The 13,327-nt window shown below is 51.6% G+C and overlaps 1 protein-coding gene across 9 annotated transcripts in view; it reads right to left on the bottom strand.

The window, feature by feature from the left end:
• Positions 1 to 5,149, bottom strand: part of SYT17 (synaptotagmin 17) — a 70,854-nt gene extending 65,705 nt beyond the window's left edge. Inside the window, exons 1-3 of one of the 9 annotated variants that reach the window (XM_036410432.2) lie at positions 4,770 to 5,149; positions 1,007 to 1,029; positions 204 to 352 (exon numbers count right to left, since the gene is read on the bottom strand). Coding sequence is in view for 3 of the 9 variants with exons in the window: in XM_036410429.2 (XP_036266322.1) it covers positions 204 to 352; positions 1,007 to 1,024; positions 4,770 to 4,784 (182 nt within the window). In the remaining 6 variants the exon portion in view is untranslated. Of the gene's footprint in view, positions 1 to 203; positions 353 to 1,006; positions 1,030 to 1,169; positions 1,469 to 4,769 lie in introns of those variants that run through there. The other 8 variants (XM_036410429.2, XM_045571257.1, XM_036410433.2 and 5 more) reach the window with 8 other exon arrangements.
• Positions 5,150 to 13,327: the final 8,178 nt, after the last annotated feature.

The raw sequence follows: 13,327 nt of genomic DNA, 5'->3' as shown, positions 1-13,327 counted from the left end.
ACAGAAGTCCCACCACCAGCTGGTCTCACCAGCTTGCCAAAAAAAAAAAAAAAATGAGAGCGAAGAGGTCAGTGGGCACCCTGCCTTTCTTCCCTGCTTTCATCCCTCAAATCCTCCTTCCCCTGGCCCCACCCACTCTCAGAGACAGGATGAAAAGAGATCTTGAGATTGCTTTCAAGGGAGTTGGGAGCAGTGTTACTTACAGCCAGGGAGGAGTCTGGGCAGGAAAAGGTCCCAGAATTTCAACTTCATCCTCACTCGACTGGCAACAGCTGGACTCGTAACACTTCTGACAGCAGTGCCGGCAGGTCCATCTGCACAGCAGCAGATCAGAGATTCTAGAAAGAAAACCCTGAGGCCATTGGGAGAGGGGGGCGGGGAGGGGGTGAGAGGAGGCGCGGGAAAGGGTGGAAAGGAGGAAGAGGAAAAACACCCGAATTACAAGCAGCCCATCCCTGGTGAGACATAACGACATGCAGGAGGTCTGTCAACACTTGGAACAAAATGTTTTCCGTTTCTGTTTACCAATCGCAGGCGCAAAGATGGCAAACACCACCTCGCTGGAGCCATTAATAGCCGGCGAGACATTTGCAGGTAGTTTCTTTTGTAGTTTATGGGAATGTCTTCCTTGATGTGTGGGCGGCCTACCCACCGTGGTGAGGGTTACACAATATGTTCCGAGACACAATGAATATTAGTCTGTCATTTTGAGAGCAGAGCAAAAAATGGTCTTTTTAGAAAAGATAATCTCAGTGACATGAAAGCAAACAGAGATAATCAAATGGAATAAGTAGGGGGGGGGAGGGGGAGGGAGACCTATCTTGTCATCTCGTGTCTGTTCACTGGGATCTCCCTGCCACAGAGAGGCATGGAAACAGTGCCCTTATCGACATCCGGTGACTGTTTAATATTCAATATTCCCCACAGCCTCACAGAAGACTCCAAAACGAAAAGCAAGCGTTTCCTGATGAGAAGCCAGACCAAGCGAATCATTGAATTAACCCACCTCGTTCAAAGGTTCCAACTGCCCTTTTAGAGATCCAAGACGAAGCCACGGGGTGGAGGGGGTGGGGGCGACAAAAAGAGAGAGAGAGAGAGACAAGACCAGTTTAGCAATATTTCAGCAACTCAGAAAAGAGAAAGAAAAAGCCCTGGATCTTTCCACTTACCATCCTGGGAAGGAAGCTGACTTCCTACCTAGGTGTTGCTATCTTCAGGGCTGCGGGTAGCCTCCTGGCTAGCCAACACCGAATAATAAATGGGAAACTTCAGCATTTCGGTCTGATTTGCACCATATGCTGTTATGAATCAGTGCGGGTGGATAGATAGTCATGCTAGCCAATGCAGCCACACTTCAGAAGAGCAAACCTTCCTATACAGAAATAACCGCGAAGCCAACCCCAAAAGACATGATTTGCCCACATGCAGGCAGGCGCTGAGTGGCTGTGACTCGGCTCCCCAGCCCTCCTGGAGGCCCTACCTTCTCATTCTGCTCCAATGGAGATGGTGGGAAGCTTCGTAAGACCACCCACAAATAGAGGGAGCCAAAAAGGACGCCAGAATCTGGTCCTTGGAGGAGGGACCGGCTGCCCCCCTCCTGTGCCGCGCCCCCCCAACCCCCCTTCCCTCCCCCCGCACCCCCGCCACATCCCATCTTCTTCTCACAGGTTCCTAAGACACAAGCTCCCTCCCTCTTGATGGGTTTCCAAAATTTACTATGTGGCCAAGAAAAGAAGGTAGGTTAGGAGGAGTCCCATATCCTAGCCTGCCTGGGACGTGTCCCAGAGGTGAACTGAGGCAAGACTCGAACTCAGAACTTGGAACCAAGAGGGAGAAAGTTATTATTATTCTTTTCAATTCTCTTGCAAGGAGGAGAAAGATTCAATAACATCTTCCTAACACGTGCAAATCTTCCCCACCCCTTCCTTTTTCAACAGATAGAAGCCTCCACCCCCCACCCCCTCTCAGAGCCTGGCAGGGAGCCCTTGCCAGCCAGCATCTAAGAATGTGGCATTATTCTAATCGTGTTTCTTTGGTCCAATTGCCTTCTGCTTATATCAAGTCATCCTGGTTTTCTATTATGGTTTTGACATAAAGTTTCCCTTTCATACGAGTTTTTAAACTAAAGAAAGTGTGAATCCATTATAGAAAAAAAATATTAAGTAAATAACGGTACAGGTGGTACATAGCTCGTGAACAATTCAAAATCCTTGAAGTGGTAAGGCTATGGCTGCAGCTTGGAAAACAAAGTCTGGGCACTAATCACAAACTCTTCCAAAAGCAAAGCTCAAACCAGAACAAGACCTGCTGGGTGGCGGCGGGCGGGAGGGGATGGGGGGGTGGGGGAGTACATGAGGGGCGGAGGGGGGGGAACGTGGGCACGCAAAGAGCCGAATAGAGAAGTGCTAGTCCTGTCCTTCCCACTCGCCAATCATGTGACTTGGGCAAGTGAAGGGGCCACTCTGAGCCTCAGTGACCTCTTTCCTCTGTGGGAAGACTAACCTAGGACGCTGTGAAAATGCTTGTGTGTGGCCCAGCTGCAATGTACCTGCCCCCTCTCTGTGGTTCATGAGAACAGGGTGGCTTCTCAAGACCAGCTGGAACCAGCCGGGCACCAGGAACTGACTACCTTGGTGAGCAAATCAGCAAAAAGCGATGTCCTTGCTGGGCTTACAAGAGCAAGTGCTTTAAAAAGCTTCCAACGAAGTACAAGGACAAAGGGCTGCTTTTTCACAATCCATGCCCATTATCTTCATTGGGGGAAGCCTTTCCTCGGTACCTGGTGTTCAGAGAGTCCTTTATAATAAAACCGTGATGAGCAGAGATAAGGCCACCCCAGGGTCTCTGCTGAGGAACAACCATCCAGCCTTCTCAAGTCCCAGGTGCAAGGTGTCAGGGAGCAAAGCAAAACCAAGGAAGATGAAGAAGGAGGAAAGAGAAGGTGCTCTGATGCGATCAGCATGCTTTGTGAGCCTTTCCTCACCCTGGGTCTCCTGGGTTCACGTGTTTGATCCAATGAAGGAGAACTGATTCAAGCCAGAAAGAAACAGGATGAAAGGAAAGGCAGACATTCTATAACAGGGGTGAGAAATCCAGCCTGCAGCCAGTCTATTTCCGTGTGGCACTTCAGCTAAGAACGGTTTGTACACTTTCAAATGTTTGGGGAGAAAAAAAAAAGTCAGAAGGAGATTAATACTCCTTGACTCATGCAAAATATATGAAATTCAAATGTCAGTGTTCACAAATAAAGTTTTATTGGAACACAGCCACGCCCATTCACGGACTATTGTCTATTGCCATTCAGCACCACATTTCAGAGCAGAATAGTTGAGACACAGACCTTGCAGCCTTCAAAGAAACAAATATTTACTATGTGGCCCTTTACAGAAAAAGTTTAACAACTCCTTCTGGAAGTTAAGCCAGCGTCACCAGGCCATCCTCACTGATCCATCCCCACGTTTAGACCTCACCATGACCCCCGAAGCAGCTGTGTCGCCTCGGTGCTGAAGGTGGCCACTAAGAACGTAGAAGCCTGTTCAGATGTTCTTCATGTCTCCCTAGATTTGCATTCTGAGAGGCAGGGACCATGCTGCATTCACAGCTGTGCTCCAGTGCACACACATAATAGGCGGTCACCCAACTGTTTGTTGAGCAACTATTGAATAGTCCTCCTAACAACATCCAGCACACAGTGGGTGTAGGCGTGACCTACAATGAACTTGAAAAGATGACCTAGGGATTTCATGAAAGGGGAGCCAATGGAGCTCACCTGAACCAGGAGAGAGACGAGGAGGGTAGCTAGCCAGATGACAGAACAGAGTTCCAGGTCAAATGACATGTCTAAGGACAAACTGAGGGCATGTGTGAGCCAGAGGAGAAACTCAGGGACCAGCAGCCCCCCATCTGTGGCGGAGGAGATGAGAAGGAAGCCCAGATGCACCCTGGATGTGGGAGCCTGTGGGCTTCTCTGCCCGGCTCAGAGGAGCCAGTCCCAGAAGCAAGCAAAGGGTCTGACTGCATGACCTTGGCGCTGACCTGTCTCCGCTTCCAGCCTTGTATTAAGGAGAAAGGTCTCTTAGTCAAGCAGTTCACCCCCACTTTCCATCCCCCTCCAAAAAAATCACGCTTGGAAATTATTTCGGCGAGAATTCTTAGGGGAGTTCCCCCAAAATGACACGGGACAACTCCCAGCCCCAAGACAATGGCCTAAGGAATCGGCTGCCCCACCAGCAGCACCTCCATCACCACCACCAGCACCAGCACCAGCTCGCCCCCGGTGTGTCCCCCACCCCTGGCACCCAGCGCCCGGGAGAGACCACGTCCTTGTCCCTCTCGGCCAGAACAGCTGCCTCCGGCGCACTCCGCCTGCCAATTAGCCGGCCGTCACCACGGCAACCACAGCTGGCGGGCCGGGTGGCGGGGTGCCCTGGGCCGCCCGCCGCGGCCCCTCCCTGGGGTGGGGTGCCCAGGGAGGGGGAGGGGGGCGCGGGAAGAAAAGTCTGCCTCACCACCGCCCCCCTTCCTTCCCCAGGAGGCGAAGGCGCGCGTGCAGAGTCCGCACGGGGCCCTGTGTTAGGGGGTGTGGGGGTGCCCAGCCTCTGCTCCCGGGGCGCACAGGTTGCTGCGCTCGGACACCCCTTTTCCCCGGGCAAGTTTGCGGGAGCGCAGCCGCCGGCCCTCCCTCCCTCCCGCGCGCTCCCGGCCGGAGGGGGCCCGGCCTCCCCTCCCACCCACCCACCCCGCGGCCCCGGCCCCCAGCTCAGCCCTACCTGGATGTACGCCATCTTCGCCCGCGCCACTCACTCCGGCCCGGGCATGGCGCCGCCGCGGCCACTCTGCCCTCGCCGAGGGGAGAGGGGGGAAGCAGAGGGGGAGAGGAGGAAAAGGCGGCCGGGCGGCCCAGACGTGCCTGGCGTGGCTGATGAGCGGCGCCCGCCCCTCCGCCGGCCGCCCGGTCGGTCCTCGCCTTCCCCTGCGCTCCGGCTCCGGAGTCGGGGCCGCCTGCGGGTCCGGAGGGCTGAGGTGCCCGGGGCCCCCACCTCGGCCCCCCGCGGCCCCCCCGAAGCGCTCCGAGGCGGGAGTGAGGCCGGGGCGCCCGAGGAGGGAGCCGGGGGCAGCGGGGACTGCGGCGACCCCGGCGCGGGAGGGCGGAGACGCCGGCCGGAGCGCGGGAGGCGGGGGAGGGAGGGGACGGGGATGCGGACGGGGATGGGGATGGGGAGCGGGTGGGAGAGGGCGCGCAGGGTCAGCCAGCGGTCGGCGCCGGGGCTGGCACCTGCCCAGAGCGGAGCCGCCGCGGTGGCAGAGGGCACGGTCCAGCCACGGAGCCTGTGGCTGGGAGGGTCCTCCCCAGCCCAGCCCTCTCTCACACCAGCTTGGACAAACTTTATTCCCACCGCTCCCGCCGCGCCTAGCACTGTTGCAGTGAGGGGTACAGAGGCAGATGAAGCAGAGTCTCACGTTAAGATGGGGCGTTGGCCCCCCAAGGGAGATGCGGCTGAGGACGCGGGGGGGGGGGGGGGCTCGGGGAGAGAGGGGAGCACCCCTTCACCCTAACCTGGCGGAGAAGCGCCCTCCGCGCAACAGGTCTGGCGCGGGGCGGCCGGCAGCGCCACCCAGCGTCGGGCCCGGAGTGGTGAGCGCCTCTGCCCGCGGGAAGCTCCGCGCCGCTGGTCCTGCGCCCCAGGGCGTGTCCACCCGCAGCTCCCCCATGTGGTCGGGGCGCCCTGGGCCTGGAATCCTCCTCCAAGCTGGTCCTCCCACCCCAAGGCCGCAGAGCTGGGGCCTGGCTCTCCACGGAGGGATGTGAGGTGGAACATGGCCCCTCGCCGGCTCTCTTTCTAAAGGGCCAGCCTTCTCTCTCCAGTTGCCAGTCACCACCAGTTCATCAGCCTTTTCACCTCCCAGCGCCTCTGTTTTTTCATGGTAAAAAATGGCATATCGATAAAATCTCTACCCTGCCTATCTTTCAGGGCTGCTTTGTGGGAATGAATAAGAAAATGAATGTGGAAGTAATGAAAGATGTGCTACACGTGTTTATATATTTTGTGTTAAAATCTAGCATGCGTACACATTTTGAGTGTGATATACTACATCATTTGGAGCACCTGGCATGGAACACGTTTTGAACGTGTATAATTCAGCGGGCACTGTGCTCAACACTTCACAAGCATTATTTCATTTCATCCTACTTGCTCACTCCTATTCAGCTGGCACAGTCCCTAACCAGAGTACTAGTAGACACTCGTTCAGTGTTTTTGTTGTTGCTGTTGACTTGATTATTCTCAATGTTATGAGGGAGGGGCGGCAATTATCCCCAATTTACAGATGAGGAAACTGAGGTGCAGAGAGGGAAAGCCACTCTACCCAGGTGTGACAGCTGGCCCCGCTGGCGTTTGAGCCCACAAGGTTCAAACACCTCCCCAGCGTGTGGCATTTATCCACAGTGGTTCTTCAGCACCGATGGGAAGCGGGGATTTGATTGTGGGAAGTGGGCCTCACACAGGACGGGTGCCTGCTGGGGTGGGTGCTCCTCAAGGGGACTGGCCAGAGGTGGAGGAATCTGCCAGGTGTTCCCATGAAGAGAGCTAACGTTGTGGAGACTGCGTGTCTGAAAGAATGTTTTAAACCTTTTACAAAAATTCCATCTTTCATTCTCTGATAACCATGAGTTGGGTATTAATACTATCCCACTCCTCAGATGAGCTTGGATGGTGCCGTTAAGCACCATCCAAGAGTTAGGGTTCAAAGATACCCTAAGCTGGAACCTTCCCCTAACTATTGCACTTGGCTGCCTCACAGCGCAGAATCTTTGAGGGAAGGAGTGGGATGATACCTTTAGGGTTAGTTTGGGATCTTACTCCCTAATGACTTATAAGTGTCTGAGAATACCAAGCTCCCCTCTACCTATGGGGAGGTTATTTAAAATGGGGATAAGAGAACCTATTTCTGAGGGTATCAAATGCTTTCATGTCTGTAAAGCACCTGGCATGCAATAGAGGTTTAATAAATGTTTGCTGAAAGAGCAAATGGATGGCAATAGTAGCTTATATGGGTGCGTCTAACTCAGGTCATTATTAGGACTGTGCACTACATGTGCATTCTTGTTAAAGCCTCACCATAGCCTACAAGGTGGGCACAATTACTGTCTAATCCATTTTACAGGCGAGGAAGCTCTGAGAGGAAGTGAGTCCCCAGGGAAAAGAGACAGGGACAGGGTGAAAGTGCAGATAGGTTTAGCTCTAAAGGACCAGCTCTTCACAGCTGCACCATCTGCCTCAGATGTAAGAATGAATGTGATGTCAGCCCTAAGCCATTCATCAAAAGTGTCAGCTGTCATTCCAAGACGATTTCAGCACCTCCAGCTCGTCGATCCTCTCCCTGCCCCTCTCAGGGACCCGCAGTCTGGCTTTGAGTTGTAACCTGGACTCAGACCAAGGCTGTACCTGTCTGGACAAGGCAGCTGGCACTTTCACAGGCCTCGGAGGAGAAGCCCCCAGACCAGGGGACTGACAAATGTGTGGAATTGCATGGGGCCTGTGGTATGATAAAGAGGGCTTGTTTAGGAATGCATAGGAGGGAATCCAACCTAGTGTATTTAAGGTCGAGAAGGCTTTCTGGAGGGGTTGACATTAAGCTGAGTCCCAAAGAACAAAAAATGGGGCGATTACTTGCCACCTGTAGAGCCCAGTGTTGCTTGTCTAGGGAGGGTGGTGGTGTGCCAGGAACCAATTCCAAGCATGTCATAATTACAAGAATTTCATCAAAAGGTTGATGAAGCTTGGATGCTCAACAAGGGCTGAGCCACCTATGTAATCATCTGTTGGAATGGCTAAAAACATCTCCTGCAAACCTGAATAGAATAATCATTTGCTGCCAGACAGCTCAGGGCATCTTCATCTACATGTTATTGCCTCCTGTTGGCCAAACACCTGGACAGCTGTAGGCTATTCCCCAATCTGACAATGCTTCTATAAACCCTACCCTTTGAAATCTACATTTTGAATTGTATGTCTCCATCTTGACTTAGGACAAATTGTGTTAATAAAAAGCACTGGGTCCTGAGTCAAGGGGTAGTCTTTAGCTCCTTTAGCTGAAGCTCCTGTGTCCCCCAATGCCTTTCAAACTATCTTTCATCTTTGGATTCCTACTTAATCATTTATGCACAACCTTCCTCCAGATTGCTGAACCCTTTGTAATGTTGGGACAAAAACCCCAGCAGTGGTGTCCATGGATAGAATTCTGGAGAGTCCATGGAAGTTACATCTCCATTTGTCCCTAACCTCTACCTGAAATTCAGTATTTCCTTTCATTGTGAATGTAGGCAGCAATATGGGACTGTGTCACCAATAGAAGTCATATTTATTCATATCACATTATAGTTGTTGCAAATACATTGAAATTTCTTTTATACTCTTTACTGCTTGAAAAGTAAAACAGTTATTAGGCCACCACTAGCTTTTCTATTCAATGCATTAATGATGAAGCACCTACATTACCATATAAATTAATTTGAATATTTTGATAACTAGATACTAATATAATTATAATTTCATTATAACCTTGTGTATCCTAGTCTATGATTTTAAAAACATTATTTTGAGAGGCTCTATAGGCTTCAACGGACTGGCAAGGGGTCCTTGGCACAGAAAGGACTGAGAACCACTGAAAGTAGCATGTATGTTAGCTTAGAAGTGAGTGAGGGAACTACAAGCAGTTCTGCTGGAGCCAGGAGAGGCTGGTGCCAGGTGAGGTTTACAGGTGGGAGGGGCCCGAAGTCCAACAGCCTCATGAATGACCCCACACAACAGCAGGAAGGATCAGGCTCAGAAAGAAAGATCTTGGCTGGGGCAGGGAGTTTGTTTGTGGGCTAGGAGTAGACATACTTGGAGGCAGGAGGCCATTGCCACAACCCAGGTAAGAAGTGATGTGCATCTGAACTAAGGCCACGGCAGTGAATAGTGGCTGTAACTGAATGAGCAGTAACGAGGCTGTGGAAGGCAGGGGAAGCTAGAAGAAAGCAGTTTGCTGGGAGAGGAGTCGGGGTTTTGTGTTTGGATACTGTGAATCTCAGGTATATATTATGCAGGGTTCCTGCAAAAACCCAGTTCAATCCAGCTCAAGCAAAGAAGAACGTGTGGGACTCATTACCTGGGAGTTCCAGGGCAAATCCTATAGGCACAGCCAATTAGGGGTGCTGCTGACGTCATGAGGACTCAAGCTCGCTCTCTCTCTGTGTCTCACCTTCTCACAGCTTCTCTGTGAACATTAGAAAAATGGCCACCAATGGCCTTCAGCTTATATTTGAACACGTTATGCTCCAAAAATAAAAGAGACCTTTTATGAAATCTTAAGGAACAACTCTCATTTGTCCTGGGACCAAGCTCTGAGGACTGGGCACTCTGCTTGGGTCTGCCTGGACCAGGTGACCACAGATATGTGGGCGTCATGAGCCATGATCCCACAAGGACCACATAGAGAGGGGGAGGTGCAGGTTCTCTAAAAAAAAAAAAAAGAGAGAGAGAGAGATTCTGGCAGACAAAAATGACACATCCATGCTGATGGGCAGATTAGAGAGCTCTGGAGTTCAGCCCCCCCTAACGCAGAATGACAGCGCTGATGACCAGGAGACAAGGATGCAGTTACATCCTGGTGGCACTCCTGGGCTCATCAGTCCTCAGCGGCTAAGCGGCTATGCGAAACCTCGCCTCTCACCTTCTCCCCTCCAAGCCCCGCTCGGGATAAGCAGACGCAGGCACATAATAATGGTTTTCTCTGCAGGCCTCTTAAGGTGGCAAAGCAAACCACAAATCCCAGGATACCCATTATAGTTAAAAAGCGCCAGACTGGCGAAAGCAGTCACTGACATCCATCTGGGCAGCACACGTTTGGTTAAGTGACTATTTCTGCCATGCAGGTCCATTTTAAGTATACAGCTTCCCAAACATGCCATTTAGAGCCTGTTTTAGCTGCAAACCTGGGCAGTGTGTCGGAACAGTCAGGAAGTAAGAAGTCTCCAGGCTAACCAAACCGCTGGTTTAAGTAGGAAGGGCGGCTACCTGCTAAGTATAACCCTCCGGACTGACCCTTCCATCTCCATCCTTTCCAGGGGCTGTGTGATTCTGGAGGAAGAGATCTGGCTTCTATGCCAGCTTCACCTCCAGAACAGCTGTGTGGCCTCAGGCAAGCCACTTAATCCCTGGTAACCTCAGTTTTCCTCACCTGCAGAATGGGTATAATATCCCTTCCCAAGGCTGACGTTAGATAAGGCAAGTTGGAAAATGCATGTGAAGCAGTAGTGCCTAGTTCAGAATTAGTGGCCGTCCCTCTCTTTCCCCAGCATATATTTGATCTGTGGCCACGGTGCCTCTTATCCTGTCTCATAATTGGAAAGGAAATGTGTGTGAGGGAGGAGAAGGGATAATGTGGAGATTAAAATCTTGGCCAGTGTCAGCCAGGCGTGGGTCTAAGTCATGTTGCCTGCCACTTACCAACTGTATGACTTTGGGCATGCCTCTGTGCGACTCAGTCCCTCCTCAAGTGAGTGGGATATTAACATCTACAAATTCCATGGAGGTGAGGATTCCAGAGGCCAGTCTGCATTCTTCCCTTAGCACAGGGCCTGCCACCAAGGAGGCACTCAAGAAATGCTCGCTATTACTAATTTTTATTTTCAAAATATAAACACACCACACAGACAAGTCCATATTTTACTAGTAGCTGTACTCGGCACTTTATTTACTCTGAACAGTTTTCCTTTTTTGTTGGTGGCCAAGATTGAGAATTGAAAGAGCCATATCACACTAGGACAGCCCTTCTCAAACTTGATTGTGCGTCTAAGTAGGAGTAGGGGGAGTGGGGCGGGGCCTGCCTTGTTAAACTCCCTATCGTCAGACTCCTCACCAGAAGACTCTGATGCAGTAGGTTTAGGAGTAGGGTCTGAAGATCTGCTTCCCAACAAGCCTCCCAGAAGATGCTGACACAGGTAGTCCAAAGTTTGACCTTGACCTTGGGCATGCCAGGATGGACATCATCTTTGTGATGTTCAGACACTTCCTCCTAGGAGGCTGATCACCACCAGCCGGGCTGCCCCATCAATTAGAATGGGTCAGGGTGGGAGACCACCCTGAAGCGGGGGTAAGCCTGATGGTGCCCGTAGTCCCTGAAGATGTCTGACTCACCCGTGACGGCTGACCTCCAGCTGATTCCTGCGTCCCACCGGACATCTCCTGGTTTTGCATGCTGTCTGCCAGCATCTCTTCTAAGGATCTTGCTTAGATGAAGGAGTCTAGTGGTCTAACCTTGGAAGCCTCCACCTCATCTTACCCCCAGCCCCCACACTGGTTCACGAATTTCCACCACATATGATCCTATCAGAGGCTGGTAGCTACAGTCAGCCAATCCCTCTCCACCCCATGATTCAGAAAAGGGTAGCTAATTATTTAGTCTTCGAGAAGGAAAATTTGAGGGCGATTTAATAACGGGCTGCACACATATGAAGAGTGAACAGCAGGGAGCTGGTGACCACCTGTTCCCGCTCTCTGCGCGGCTGGGAGACACAGAGTTGGGACTGACTGCAGAAAGAGAGCAACACCAGCGTGGGCCTGAGCGTGAGGGCACTGATGGGATTCCAGGGGCAGCATACGAAACCTGCCTTCCTAGGATTTATGACAAGGGAAGAGCTTTGGCTCTGACAGGTTGTTCTTCCTCAGAGGCTGGAAGAAAGGCCCGATACGGTGAGGACCTTGAAGACAGGGTTTTGTCTTTCTCAGGCCTCAGCCCCGGCACCAGGCACACTGTAGACCAGTGGTTCTCAAAGTATGGTCCCTGGACCAGCAGCATCAGGCTCATCTGGGACCTTGCTAGAAATGCACCTGCTGACTCAGAAACCCGGGGTTCGGAACTGTGATGCACTAGTGCTTCACATGCATTTTTCTAATCTGCCTTACCTTTTACCAGCCTTGGGAAGGCTGTGTTTCAACAACCCCTCCAGATGATTCCGATGCCACTAAGGTTCCGACCTGCCTGTGCAGTCACTTACCTGGGGAATCTCATTAAATGCAGATTTGGATTCTGTAGGTCTGGGTGGGGCCTGAGATGCTGCATTTCTAACCAGCTTTAAGTGATGGCAATGCTGCGGGTCCACAGACCAGTTTGAGTATCAAGGATCTAGAATAATGTCAGCTCATGTCACTCCTCTGCTCAAAGCCCTCCAGTGATTCCCATCTCAATAAAGTAAAAGTCAAAAGGGTCCCACATAACCTGGGCCCCGTTATCTATCCCTCTGTCCCTGTCTCCACTCCCTTACCCCTTGCTCAGTGCACACCAGCCACACTTGCCTCCTCTCTATTCCTTGAACACTCAGACAAGTTCTCCACCCTCCCTACCAACCCCAGGGTCTCTGCACTTGTTCCTTCTGCCTCTTACACCTCCCTTCCCGAGGTCCCCCATGACTCACTAACAGGCGGCTTCTAAGAAGGCCCATAATGACCCTGCTTCCTGGTACTGACACCCCTGAAAAATCTCCTCCCACTGAGTCTAGGCAAGACCTATCACAGCTGTTGTTGGAATGTCACTTTTGTGGTTTTCTTTATTGGTGGCAAACTCTTTCCCTTGCTGGCTTTGATGATACAAGTTACTGTGGAGAGACACATGCAGCAAGGAAATGAGAATGCTTAGCTGGGAATTGAGACCCTCAGGCCAAAAGCCCTTGAGGAACTGAGACTCTTATAACGTACTAGAGGCCCGATGCACGAAGATTTGTGCAAGGATAGGCCTTCCTTCCCCTGGCTGCCGGCACTTCCTTCACTCCGGCTGGAGCCACCTTTCCGCCTCTCGCCTTATCATGTCAATTTGCATATTCCCTCCTTATTGGCTGTGGGCGCTGCCATCTTTGTCATGGGGTTACAGTCAATTTGCATATTCCATCTTTATTAGATAGGATAGCTTGGAAGCAGATCCTATCCCAGTTGAGCCTTTGGGTAGGACCCCAACCCAAGCTGACCGAATTAAAGCTGACTGTGGGAGACAGAGTATCCAGCTAAGCCACACCCAGACTCCTAACCCTCATAAGCTGTGAGACAATAAATGTGTGTTGTTTTAAGCAGCTAAATCTGTGGTAATTTGTTAGGTAGCTTCCTTAGGGTTTGCCGAAACATCACCTTCTCAATCTGATCTTCCCCAGCTCTCCCCTCTTCAAAATAGCAGCCTCTACAATGTCCCAGGAACTCCCTGCTTCCCTCCCCTGCTCCATTTTTCTCCATAATATATGTATCACCATGTAACAAACACATCTTATATTTTTCCTGGTCTCCCCAACCAGAGATAA

The sequence above is a fragment of the Pipistrellus kuhlii genome, unplaced genomic scaffold, assembly GCF_014108245.1.
Source record: "Pipistrellus kuhlii isolate mPipKuh1 unplaced genomic scaffold, mPipKuh1.p scaffold_m20_p_4, whole genome shotgun sequence".
NCBI lineage: Eukaryota > Metazoa > Chordata > Mammalia > Chiroptera > Vespertilionidae > Pipistrellus > Pipistrellus kuhlii.
This window is presented reverse-complemented; position numbering and strand designations above follow the sequence as displayed.